Source organism: Hemicordylus capensis, chromosome 3 (assembly GCF_027244095.1).
Source record: "Hemicordylus capensis ecotype Gifberg chromosome 3, rHemCap1.1.pri, whole genome shotgun sequence".
NCBI lineage: Eukaryota > Metazoa > Chordata > Lepidosauria > Squamata > Cordylidae > Hemicordylus > Hemicordylus capensis.
The window spans coordinates 196,597,967-196,611,952 of NC_069659.1; the positions used below are offsets into that span (position 1 = coordinate 196,597,967).

Sequence of the window (13,986 nt, forward strand, 5' to 3'; positions counted from 1 at the left end):
AAGAAGATTCTGAACTTAAGACAAGCCCCATTAAAAATACGAGTTATACAGTATTTACCTAAAAGGAAGAGGATGCTGAATTTACACCCCCCCACCCCCAATTTCTAAACCAAAGAACTTGGGGACGGGGTGTGTGTGCAATTCTTGGATTCAGGTAAATACAGTATATGTCAGGAGAATCACTGTGCTTGCTTCAGCAAACCTTGGATGCTGAATACAATGCACTGCAGATCTGTGATTACAAGATCACAGTAATGCATTCAATCAATGTGTTTCTCCAGCTGGGATTTTATATCTACATGATCAAGTTTTGTGAAATTATTATGGCTTTTAAAAAGTTATCCAACTTAAATGGGGAATGAACTTCAAAAATATTGTGCTTCATGCAATAGTCTTAACTTACCAAGACTAGGATCCCCCATTATTGATCTGTTGCTCACACCAGTTATTTTAGGAATTAACTAGTTAATTCCTGCTAAACTTCCTTACTTTGAAACCTCAGGAGAATCACCTTCCATTTTCCTACCCATCTCAAAGAAGGGTGGAGATTAATTGTACCCTTGTACCACCAACTTCAGAAGCTTTTGATTGATCTCTTTGTATGAGGCGAATAGAGGCAACAGTGACAATTCTGTTCCCCATCCCTACTGTCCTCACAAGATCTAGATTCAGAAGACAGTGGTTGTCTTGGCACCTAAACTACCAAGGAAGTGGGGAAAGGAACTGCTAAGCCATATGCTTCATTTACAGGTCATATTTATTCCACTGTAAAAAGTCAACTGACTCCTTATATATACACACACAGTCACCTGCTGTTCCACACAGTAGACACTGACTTCAGTTCCCAGTGGGATTCTGCAATAAATGTGAAGAATTTTAGCCTAATGCACGAGAGGAAGGAAGCACTAGATGAGACACATTTCACTTTCGGATTTCATGCCGAGAGGCCAGTGGTGCAGGAGGACAATGGGATCCTCCTAAAGTGCAACAGACTGCTGACGAAGAATGGAAGAAGACTTAGCAGCCAATTCCTGAAGGAGCTGGGGCGTGTACCATGAAGGCCATTTCCTCTCCACTCCACTCCCAGGAGCCTCTCACCAGGCACTATTTACCTTAGTCCCTCTATCTCACTGGAATGCAGTGAGCACAACTCCAACCACTTGGAGGGCACCCAGCAGGATTCAGCTGCAAAGGAGAGCCTCCAGTGCAGAATTTGGTTAAGATGTTACTGCTCACTCAGCACTGCAGAGAGAATTTCTTCTGCCCCAGGCCTTTTACATCTCTCCCCCGTCACCCCAACTCTCTGGTCTTGTTTCAGTGGGCAGAGATTTCCAGCTCCTAGAAGACCCAGCATGCCATCGGCAAGGCTACCCAGTCTGGAGCTTGGAGAGGCAAGAGCCAAAGAGTGGCCCCTAAGAAGAGCCATCTGTTCTAGGTCAGTGTAAAGGAGTAGAGAGCACAAAAGCAAAAGGGCAGGATGCATACTGGGAGCTTCTCTGCTTGATTTCTTAGGAAATTTGGCTCTTTTTCTCCTCTCTGCAGAGAGCTCCCACTTTTGTTTGGATCACAGGCTGCAGAAAGTCTATGCTGAATGGCTGGTTGATGCCCTCTAATGTGAAAGAGAAGAGAAACTGACCATCATCCATTAAGACTCCCTCTGCCCAAAGGGAGTCAGAGATCATCTGGGATGAGGATTTTAGCCTGAGGTCCACTGGGCAGGACAGCCACCTTTGCAAAGTGGGTGGCTACTCTTCTGCTAGGGCCTTCCCTACAGCAATCATGGCTTCTACCAGTCAGACCATGGCCAGCATCCTGTACCATCATCACCCCTGCAGACCACTGTCTTTTAGTCCTCTCCTCAGTTGACTTCAGAAGTCGTCATGGGGTCAGTGGGCCGTTGGGAGGCCAGGAGAGGCACAGGAGAGGTGGCTTCTATGAGCGCTGGGTTCAGAATAATTGGCAAAGTCATAGGTGGCACTCCCACCTGTAAGGGGGAGGTCAGAGGCTGAAGGATCAGAGGCTGCTGTGCCATTGCTGAAGGTGCATCTTTCATTGAGCTCGCTTTCACAGGTGCTGCTGGAGTGAGGCTGCTGGAGGTGCTTGGGCCAGAGGCATTCTCAGAGTCTGCAAAGGAAAGAAAAATCAATGCTTGACTTGTTCATAAAGAACCACCAGCTAATTCCTACAACCTCCCTAGCTTACTACAAGCTCACTTTTGATGAGACATATATGCACAGACACAATTTCTCCCCCTCTACTACTATTTATATACCATTTTCCAACAAAAACATTAACTTCTCTCCTCTTCGTCTACTCATCTCTTTCACAATTTTTAACTCCAAAGGCTCTCCTTTCCCATTCTTTGCTTCCTTTATTAGATTCAGATAGATTTACAGATCCAGTTTTCAGTTCAGTTTTTAAATATATTTAAGACTAATGCGAAGGCTTAGAAAAGTTAAATTTAGCCAGGCTTAAAATAGGTCAGAGAGTGGCACAAATTCCCAGAATGGCACAACTTTAATAGCTACTCATTTCTCACTGACTACTACTGATAAAATGCCACTAACTGCAGTCCTCATGAAGCTCATAGTAACTGTCATGTGACACTTGTGCAACTAGACCCTCCTAATCTAATTAGCAACAATAGAAATTGTCAGGAGCAAGCCACGGATATATGTTCAGTACTATCTTGTGAGGAAGCCCAGCTTTGTAAAAAAAGGAAAAGACCCAGCAACAATGCATCACAGCCCAGAGATAACGTGTAAAGGAAAACAAAAAGCAACTTTTGTGAATTTAGCAACAGGGTGAGGCAGTCAGGGCAATATGTTCCTTCTCTCTCTCTCTCTCTCTCTCTCTCTCTCACACACACACACACACACACACACACACACAGCACCAGTGAAGCTCTTCCCAGGCCTTCAATCGCCAAACCTTCTCTTTAAACCCCATATACAGTATTTGCTGGCAATGGCAGCAGGACTGGTGGTATTCTGACCATGTGAAGAAGAAAGTCTCTCTTCCCCTTACATCAGTGGTGCCTGGCATGCATGCAATGTTACTCCAGGACCCTTTTCAGTGAGAAAAGACCCTAATGCCCCTTGGGGAAAATAGTCAAAACAACATTTGAAAAGGGTGCACCAGGATAAAAGGCCCTAGTTACTGCTATACAGCATGCCAGGCACCAAAGAGGAGAGAGACCTCTTCCACAGTGAAAAAGCTGCCACATCTATAGGCAATATGTGGGGTATCTGTGTAAAAGAGTGGGGGGGAGGATAGAGGATTGGAAGGAGATTGAGTGAAGAGGAGCTATTTCTAGTTTTGGGGGTGGCACTTATGAAAAACGATCATCCCCAAAGTACCATCTTATGGGTCCTTATGACTACAGAGCATGGTACGCACTGCAGAGGGAAAGGAGATATGTTCATCCTTCCCTTTCACCATAGCTGGAGTGCCATCACTGCTAGTCCAGCCAGTAAGTGGGGATCAGAAGGGAGGGAAAGCTTGGGGCATGCATGTGCAGGAAAGAGCAAGTTAGGAGTTTGCTATTAGAGCTGGAGAGGAGGAGAATAATCGCTGCTACCCACAATTCGGACTTACCACTGGGTGCCTGCTCAGGAGACTTCTCAGGGGGTGTTGAATGGTTGGGTGGCCTTCCATTCCCTCCAGAGGAATGTGGCACAGAAGACAATGTTGGTTTTGGAGGATGCATCTCTACTGGCAAGGTGGAACCTGGGTCTTTAAAAAAAAGGCAACAAGCAGAAAGACTTATTGCTCCTGAGAAGAACACTGCTCCTTAGACTAGGGAAAGATTTTCCAGATGCAATATCCCCACCTGCATGCCAGATTTGGCTACTCTCTCAATACAGCAGATCAAGATTACACACACACACACACACACACACACACACACACACACACACACACCTCAGACAAGACTCCTGCAGTCTTTTCCAACAAGCTTGAGCAGGAGCCTCCCACAGGGCCTTTGCATGGGAATGCAAGCCTTGAACCTCATGCTCCTTTCCTGGGACTTAACATCCGGAACTGTGTGTACTGAGGCAATAGAGTCCTTTTCAGGAAAAATGGTGCATTGTCAGCCGCTAGCCTGGCTAGGACACTGGCCACCTGCCTTTTCCTGGTCAAAGGAACAGAACCTAAGGTAGCCAACTTTCTAGGATAGTCATGGAGTCTCCAAGAACTGGCATCAATCTCCAAGTGACTACAGGCTTACCTCACTTCCACAGACTCACCATCTGCAGTTTCGCATTGGGTGACTGACACCCAACCCTGGCATATGCAAAAAATAACCAGCCAAAATAGGGCTAAATTTGTATCAATGAGGTTCAGAAATGGCCAGAAATGACCTTGAGGGTCATTTCCGGCTGCCATCTTGTGAAGAGGAGCCATTTTGTGGTTTATTTGGGACAGAACGGCCCACCCCCCAAAAAAAGATCATGGGGAAAAGCAGCAATTTGGAATTCTAGGGGGCAGTGCCTGGCAGCAGGAGGCCCATAGAGCACGTCAAGGTACTTTATTTTGCCTGTTTTGAAGTTTTTTAACCACTTGAACTGTGATTTTTGGGCCTCTGGGAACGTAACCCCTGCAATCACATAGACCTAATAACTCAATATTTGCAGTTTCCTTATCCAAATACTGAGGTTTGCCTGAAAGCAATCCTGGGGATTTTTATTGTTATTGTGAAAGACACTTGGGCAGGGGGAGACACAAAAATATACTGGGGGTGGATCTCCAGGAATAGCTTCCTTCAGCATTGGCAACCACAGCAGAACCGCCAGTCTGCTACATTGTAGACTTCCAAGCTCTTGCTCTTGACTGCAGGGACCCTGAATGTGTGGTATGGCTACTTCCTCTGGCCATAGATGAATAATCCATCAATGCCTCTCACAAGACAAAAGTTGTTCACTGATTCTACTTAATGGAAAGGTGTTCCTTGCAAATATATATACCTTGGATGACTGCCTGTTTGAAGAGTTCATCCCGCAGCTTTGGCAGAAAGCAGTCTATACGCTCCCAGGTGATCTCCCAGAGATCTGAGTAGCCTGTTCTTGAATCAGCACTGTGAAATATTCCAGCTGTGTCCATCACTAGCAGCATGTTTTTTAGTGATTCAGGAATGGCTTCTGGCTGAAACACAAGACATGTATAATCGCTGAGCTTCTATGATCTCTCTCCCTGCATGGCCAGCTATTTTCTTCACACATCTCTCTGAATTACTTCAGAAGCCTTCAGGGAGTCAGAAAGGGTGGGCTGTATAAGGAGTAACAGGCATATACAGTATCTTCAGCTATGAGGGGTAAACAAGTGGAAGAATGTGAAACAGAAGGAGGCCACTGCCAAGGAAGCTGTTTGCATGTGTCTTAAAGCAGGCCTGGAAAAGAAGGCGAATGCAAAACAGAACACAGCAGCAAATCACATACCAACAAGTCACTGGAGCCAGAATGCATGTATTTATCCATGAAATCCAGAATTGTCAACCACAATGCAGCAAATGTTGGAAGAGACAGTAGTGGAGACAAGTGTTGCAGGAAGACCTAGAACACAGTAGAAGACACCGTAAGCATGGCAGGGAAACAGGAAGAGTGGTACAGGGCTACTGCCCTTTGTTAACAGAGTTCCTATATCAGGGGGTTCTTCTTGACAGGTCCCCACATTTCTTAGAGCCAGAACACCTCAGGTACATTGCACTTCATCTGCGTAATCTTCCTTTCAGTTTCTTCAAGCCTCGTCTATGTTTGAAAATCACAAGAATGGGCCAGTTCAGATGATACCATCCAGCCAGCAGTCCAATGATATGAAGAGGAGAGCGAGGATGCACCCCCCCCCCACCCAGAATGCCATTAGGTCCCCACATAGTCACATGGGAGTAGACTGTTCAAACTGTCCCTAAGTGCACAGTGAAGGAGTATTTTATCCATGCAATTAGGGGTGGTGTGGAATGTCCACCTCCATGTGACTATGTAGGGAGGAAACAGCATGCTGGGGTAAGGAGATGTGTGTGCACTGGGTGGCCCTGTTTCATCCTGTGGCTACAATTATTAAATTCTTAGACAGACATGTTATTAACTGGACAAAATTGCAAACACATCCTTAACCTTAACATACTCTGCCAAATCTAAGACAGAGCAGGTGAAATTTCTAGGGCCGTCTCAACATTTGGTTAAATTTTATGTAGAAATATGGCAATCCAGCATAGAAGATTTTCAGCAATTCACTCCTACGTTTCAGCTGGTGTGGGGCAAGAGTGTGAAGTAAGCAAGCTTTTCCCCACTGGGAATGGAAAATACGTGTCCAAAGTGTGGACACAACGGATTCCTATTGCAAGTGACAGCCCCTGGCTCCATCTCCCTTTGTGCAACAGGGACAATAATAGGGGTTTAAAAGGATGTATTAAAATTAGCTTAGAATGCTTCACACTCCAAGAAGCCATGAGAGAGGCCTTGTACCTTGGAGAGTAGAGTTGAGGCTCTCATTCTGGTCTCCTCCATTCCACCAATGTCTGCTGGGCTGATATTTTCCAGGAGTTTGGTCAGCAAGGGAAACAGCACCTATTTGATTCAAGATTCCAAAACAAAAATAGGTAAGAGCAAGAAACAAGGTCTAAAAATGCAGCTCATGAGCAGGAAGCCTACAGAGTCAGATCATTGGTTCATATAGCTCAGCATTGTTTATACCAGGGATTTTGAACCATTATAGATTTGGATTCAGTTCCAATTCAGGGACACTGGGGAGGCCTCCAAGATTTGTGTCCTTGGGTTTGAGAGTAAGGCACAACATATGAAAAACCACATGAGAACCCAATGCCCTTTTACGCACTTGCTTGGGCACAATGAAGTCTGGGCCTCAATAACTCTTAAGTAAAAATGCCAACTTTGATATACAAAAAGCTAATCTTGGATTCACTCACTGGCTGAAGTTTTAAAGTGACTTGAGGAATCTATCCTAACCTTCACATCCATAACGAGTGTGCGAACGATGCATAACTTTCTGACAGCAAGCAATAGAAAAGTTCCTGTTTTGACATGGAGAGATTCTGTTTCCCCCTAAATACCAGGAAAGTTTCATCTATTTTACCCAATCCCCAAATCTAGCACCAATAAAGGTGAGGGTATGGCTACATGTTTCCTATACTAACCGTGGTTTTCCCACGAGCTACATAGGGATCTCCCCACAAAGGTGATCACTGGCCCCATCACTCGACAATGGGAAAATCTCCCATTAGGTCTCTCTCATTTGAGGTGGGAAAACTCATCACTGCCTCCTTGCTGGAGAGGGCGTGGTGCCACCAGGAGTGTGTTTGTTTTGCTAGCCACCTCCCACCTCTGCAGTCAAGCTGGACAGGACTCTGCTGATTGTTCCTGCAGGTAGAAAGAAAGGGTGGGACAGCTGAGGCTGTGCCTTGGCATTGCACCGTGCACTGTTGTTAAGTGAGCACTTGGAGGCCCTATTATTATTATTGTATGGAAGAACTTGAAGAAGCAGGTGTGGAGAAGCCTATCACTATCTCTGGTATCTGAGATAGCTACTACTTCCAGTGGAGAGGATACCCAAGAGACTGGAAAGTGCAGCAAATCTCATACAGCCCAAAACCTGTCAAGAGGAAGTGAGTAACACCTGTGTGAAGTTTTGGAGGAGTTACGCTTAAAATCCCCAAAGGCTCTAATAATTGCACTAGGTGACTTAACGCAAGATTAGGCCCCTCTTTGCGAGAAATTGCTAGACAGCGTGGAGTCAATGAAGAGTCATTGACAGATGTGTACCGGCACTCCAAGGATGAAAAGATAAATAGAGCAGGTTTAAAGTTGTTCACACTGATTTACAAGTGTGGCTTGCAGATTTTAAGGGGAAAGGATTCAAGCATCATTTACCCATTTACTTACCATTCAACTCATTCTAGTAGTGTCCTTGATTATATGTGTCTCTAAAGAAAGGGCCTATTTATTCTCCGATATTTCTGTCAATACTAGAGAAGATAGTGACCATTAACCTTTGTCTGTAAACTTAATGTGGGATTCTGATATAAGATCTGTATCTATAGCAGACCACTGAGTTCTACAAAAACTGGAACTTTACCATGAGAAAAGATGAAAATGGCATTAGGTGGATATAAGAAAAACCCAAAATTTCCAGAAATCTGCTCTGGTTAGAACGCCAAATTCAGATACTAATCTAGTACTATCAGTATATCATGCCTTATGTTCTGCATTAAACCTTTTTTAAAATCTCTGATCCAAAACCATATGAGATAATGCAAATGAAGACACTGTGATTTGACAAGGAATGTAGAATCTTGAGAAGGAGGTTAAGAAAGAAATGCAAAGAGCTCAGATGAACTCAGATAAAGCTATCTATAAACACATGCAAAGCTTAGATGTGAATATAAAACATCAATTGCAGCCCAGAAGTCTAGCACTTGGGGCAGATCTAGAACTGGCTAAAGGGTGGGGGGGATCAGCTCTCTTTTGACATTTGGTGTCAGGTTAAAAAAATGAGTTCTTTCCATCTGTCTTCACAGCAGAGGATACTGAGCAAATACCTGTTCCTGAACCGGGCTTCTCAGGGACAGAGGCTAAAGAACTGAGTCAGATAGAGGTGACAACTGTTGAAGTTCTTAGCTGTGTGGGAAAATTAAAAACTAGCAAATCACCAGGGACATCCATCCACGGCATCCATCCATGAGTCCTTAAAGAACTCAAATGCGAAATTGCCGACCTCCTTGCAAAAATATATAACTCATCCCTACAATCAGGCTCTGTACCGGAGGACTGGAAAGTAGCCCATATAACACCAATGTTATCCAAGGGATAACAAGGGATTCAAGGGGCAATCATCAGATTCCTTACCCGACAATTCTAGGGGTCATTTGTGCTCTTACACAAATGGGCTTTGTGCCAGTGCAGAGAACTCGCTGGAGTTATCCAAGCTAATTTCCTTCCAGTATAGGTGGTAGCTCCTCCCAGTTCCCTCGTGGCCTCCCTGCTTCAGTTCCTGAGTCTGTCGCCCTAGAGAACTAATGAGGGAAGGCTGGGTGGGTGTGTAAGAGCACAGATTACCACTAGTAGAACCCAAGTTACAGGTAAGCAACCTGATGTTCTTTGATGTGGTCTTTGTGCTTTACACAAATGGGTGCATAGCAAGCTGCACCCATGTAAGTGTGTTGCCTGGAGGTGGGTGTTCAAGTGAAGAGTGACTGCAGGACTGCTGTGCCAAACACCACATCTCTGCAGGAACGAATGTTGAGAATGTAATGTTGAATAAAGGAGTGTGGGGATGCCCAGGTTGCTGCTTTACAAATGACGTCTATAGGGAAGGCCCTGGTGAAGACTGTAGAGGCGGTTACCACTCTAGTGGAATGAGTCCCGATAAAGGGAGGTATATCCTTTTTGGTGAATTGGTAGCACAACATTATAGTTTTGACTATCCACCTGGAGATGGATTGAGAAGAACAGTTACCCCACTGGGGCCACTGGGAGTCACAAAAAGCAACTGGGTGGAGCACCACGAAGCAGTCTGAACATAGAATGCCAGGGCCCAGCAGATGTCAAGGGCATGAACATGGCACTGTGCTCCATCAGAAGGACTGAGAAAGAACACCAGCAAGGAAAGAGGTTGGGACCAATGAAAGGAGGAAACAATCTTGGGTAAAAAGGCGATGTCTGGGCACAATACCAGCTTGTCCTTGTGGAAGACTAGGTATGAGGAGTCTACTTGCAAGGCTCGTAGCTTGCTCACTCTTCTTGTGGACATGATGGTTACAAGTAATGCCACTTTAGAGAAGAGTAGGCCTAAAGAGATTGTTTGCATGGGTTCGAAGGGGTGTCTCATGAGGAAGGTAAATTCTAGAGAGAGATCCCAGGATGGAGCCATGATGGGAGCATCTGCGTACAAATGGGCTAGGCCCTTCAATAATTTATTGATAACAGGATCCTTGAAAAAAGACATAGAGGAAGTTGGCAAGTGAGCCACTACAGCTGCCAAGTTGACTCTTAGATACGACATTTTGAGTCCAGATTCCTTTAGAGAGAGAAGATAAGTACAAACACGTTCTGAAGAAGCTTCCTTGGGATCAATATTTTGTGACTCAAGAAAGGCAAGTAAGCATGTCCATTTATGTTGATATGACTTCATCGTTGCAGGTTTCTTGGCAGCTGCTAGGACTCACCGCAAAGGTTGCGGGGAAAGGGAGATATCCAACAAGCAGTGATGCAGGTCTGGATGCAGAAGCTGACCCTCTGCTGGGTGAGGAATTATTGGTAGATGATGATGGTTTCCCGCCACAAGTTGTAGGAGGCAGAGGAACCAAGGCCTTCTGGGCCACCAAGGGGCAATCAGGATGCATTCCACCTGGTACTGCTGGATCTTTCAGAGCACCCAAGGGAGCAGGGGAATGGGAGGAAAAGATATGCTGTCCACGAGGTGGCAAATGCATCACCTAGGGAGCGAGGGTCTTCGGCTGCTCTGGAGAAGTAGAGGGGGCACTGGGCATTTAAGTGGGAGGCAAAGAGGTCTACTTCTGGACAGAACAACTGTTTGAAAATGGAGATATGACTTCTTCGTTGCAGGTTTCTTGGCAGCTGCTAGGACTCACCGCAAAGGTTGCGGGGAAAGGGAGATATCCACCAAGCAGTGATGCAGGTCTGGATGCAGAAGTCATCTCTTAGTCTCTGTATCTCTGTGTGTTACTTGTTAGGGTTACTTGTTAGGGTTAAGATATCACAGATATCACAGGGCTAGGAGTTCTTAGGGTTACCTAAAGGCAGTGTTTACTTAGTGGCTGCTGGTGGGGGTGGAGTCAGCTAGGGCTGGGAGAGGCCCCACATTCCTTTCCTTAGACTCACATCCTGTGTGACAGTTGGAAGGCTACTCTACATATGAGGTGAAGGTCCGAGAGCATAGTGAACAGGGATAGCAAACAGGACGTAGGAGTTTTGCAGTAGTTTAGCGGGAAGTGTGCGGGGGAGCCTGGAGCAAGCCCCTGTGATCACAAGGAGCCTGGTGGAGAAGAGAACGTAAGTACATATCCCTCCCTTGTATCCCTCATATTATTGGGAAAGACTGTTTGGACAGCTAAATAGTTGACCATTACAGCTGAGACCTATCCTAATAAACTATCTAATAAACGGACAATAAGCTCCCTAAATACTGTAAACAGCCAACTAAAACAGTATGAAGATAGAAGGTCAGCAGGGGAAGGGGCACTTCCCAGTGTATTGCACAGAGTGCCACATGTATGACTATTTGCCCATGGGCAGAAGTCATGGGTGTGTGCTCGGTGCAAGGAGCTCCTGGCTCTCAGGGAACAAATCCGTTCCCTTGAGACCAAGGTGGCGGATCTGGAGAAGCTCAGAGAGACAGAGAGGCATGTGGACGAGACCTTCAGGGATGTGATAGAGGAATCCCACTCCAGAGCTGGTAGCTCCTCTGCTGTCAGGGAGAATGAAGGTCTTGGGCAAGGAGGACATCAGTCTGAGGAAGAGGGAAATGCTCCTTTAGAAGGGACCCCTTCCGTGGATGATGAGCTCATATCCTCTCGCACGGGGGATACACCTCTGGAGGGTGGGGGCCTCCTTGTAGTGGGTGATTTGATCATTAGAGGTATAGAGAGATGGGTTTGTGATCCGCATGTTGACCACACAGTGACTTGCCTGCCTGGTGTGAAGGTTGCGGACATCACGCAGCGTCTAGACAGGCTCCTAGGCAGTGCTGGGGAGGAGACAGCTGTCATGGTGCACGTCGGCACCAACGATGTGGGGAAATGCAGTCGGGAGATCCTGGAAGCCAAATTTAGGCTGATAGGCAGCATTTTGAAGTCCAGGACCCCCAAGATAGCATTCTCAGAAATGCTACCTGTTCCACACGCAAGTACAGTGAGACAGGCAGAGCTGAGGGGTTTCAATGCGTGGATGAGACGTTGGTGTCAGGAGGAGGGGTTTAGATTTGTTAGGCTCTGGGACACATTTTGGGGCAAGCAAGGCCTGTACAAAAGGGACGGGCTACACTTGAACCAAGATGGAAACAGACTGCTGGCGCTTAAAATCAAAAAGGTTGCAGAGCAGCTTTTAAAATGACACCTGGTGAACAGCCGATGGGAGCTGGGCAGTATCCCATTTGGCAAAAGCCATCCTTTAAAGTGTGAGGCTGCAAAGAATTCAAATAAAATGGAAAGGGCAGAGCAGAACCGCATAAAGAGCAGACGGGAGCCTGTGCCAGCAGGTCAAAGAGTCAGAAGAATAGCATACATCAGGGGAGAGATTCAGTGTATAGGTGCTTGTATGCCAATGCCAGAAGCCTCCGAGCCAAGATGGGTGAGCTGGAGTGCTTGGTTGCTAACGCAGAAATAGATATAGTGGGCATAACAGAAACATGGTGGAACAGTGAGAACCGGTGGGACACTGTTATCCCTGGGTATAAACTCTATAGAAAGGACAGGGAGGGGCGCCTTGGAGAAGGGGTAGCACTGTATGTTAAAGAAGGGATAGAATCTAACAAGCTAGAAAACCTAGGTGGACTGGAGTCCTCCACAGAAACCCTGTGGGTGACTATACAAGGCTGGAAAGGGAACGTGCTACTGGGGACATGCTATTGCCCTCCGGATCAAAATGCCGACAGTGACCGGGAGTTGCAGGAGGAAATCAGGGAGGCGTCAAGGAGAGGCAGGGCTGTAATTATGGGTGATTTCAACTACCCACACATAGACTGGGTAAATTCACATTCAAGTCAGGACAAAGAGGTCAAATTTCTAGATACACTAAATGACTGTGCCCTAGAACAGTTGGTCATGGAACCAACCAGAGAGAAGGCGACCTTGGATCTAATTCTGAGTGACACCCAGGACCTGGTGCATAGCAACAGCAATAGCAATAGCACTTACACTTATATACCGCTTTATAGCCGGAGCTCTCTAAGCAGTTTACAATGATTTAGCATATTGCCCCCAACATTCTGGGTACTCATTTTACCGACCTCGGAAGGATGGAAGGCTGAGTCAACCTTGAGCCCCTGGTCAGGATCGAACTTGTAACCTTCTGGTTACAGGGCGGCAGTTTTACCACTGCACCACCAGGGGCTCATGATGTTTTACCACTGCGCCACCAGGGGCTCAGGACACTACATGATGTCAGTGTCATCGACCCTTTAGGGAACAGTGGCCACAGTGCCATCAAATTCAGCATACATGCGGGGAGAGAATCACCAAAGATGTCTAACACAGATATTTTGAATTTCAGAAGAGGAAACTTCTCCAAAATGAGGAGTATGGTGAAAAGAAAGCTGAGGGGGAAACTCAGGAGAGTCACTTCGCTCCAGAGTGCATGGAATTTACTCAAAACCACAATACTAGAAGCCCAGTTAAATTGTATACCCAAAAGGAGGAAAGGTACTACTAAGTCCAGGAGGATGCCAGCGTGGCTAACTGGTACCGTCAAGGAAGCCATAAAAGGGAAGAAGACTTCCTTCAGAAATTGGAAGGCCTGTCCAAACGAAGAGAACAGAAATGAACACAAACTCTGGCAAAAGAAATGCAAGGTGACAATAAGGAAGGCAAAAAGAGAGTTTGAAGAACATTTAGCCAAAAGTATCAAGGGGAATAACAAAAACTTCTTTAAGTACATCAGAAGCAGGGAACCTGCCAGGGAGGCAGTTGGACCATTAGACAATGAGGGAGTGAAAGGGATTATTAAGGAGGATATGGAGGTTGCAGAGAAGCTGAATGAGTTCTTTGCATCTGTCTTCACGGCAGAGGATACTGAGCATATACCTGCTCCTGAACCAGGCTTTTTAAGGATGGAGGCTAGAGAGCTGAGTCAGATAGAAGTGACAAGGGATGATGTTCTAAACTGTCTGGACAAACTGAAAGCTAACTAATCACCAGGGCCGGATGGCATCCATCCAAGAGTCCTCAAAGAACTCAAATGTGAAATTGCCAACCTCCTTGCTAAAATATTTAACTTATCCCTGAAATCGGGCTCT

At 46.0% G+C, this 13,986-nt stretch overlaps 1 protein-coding gene across 8 annotated transcripts in view; it reads right to left on the bottom strand.

Moving 5' to 3' along the window:
* Positions 1–739: 739 nt before the first annotated feature.
* Positions 740–13,986, bottom strand: part of GBF1 (golgi brefeldin A resistant guanine nucleotide exchange factor 1) — a 217,082-nt gene continuing 203,835 nt past the window's right edge. For 6 of the 8 annotated variants that reach the window (XM_053307406.1, XM_053307402.1, XM_053307401.1 and 3 more), the window contains exons 36-40: positions 6,465–6,566; positions 5,439–5,552; positions 4,968–5,145; positions 3,598–3,735; positions 740–2,124 (exon numbers count right to left, since the gene is read on the bottom strand). In XM_053307406.1, the coding sequence (XP_053163381.1) occupies positions 1,859–2,124; positions 3,598–3,735; positions 4,968–5,145; positions 5,439–5,552; positions 6,465–6,566 (798 nt within the window). In that variant the 3' untranslated portion in view covers positions 740–1,858. The remainder of the gene's footprint in view (positions 2,125–3,597; positions 3,736–4,967; positions 5,146–5,438; positions 5,553–6,464; positions 6,567–13,986) is intronic. The other 2 variants (XM_053307405.1, XM_053307404.1) reach the window with 1 other exon arrangement.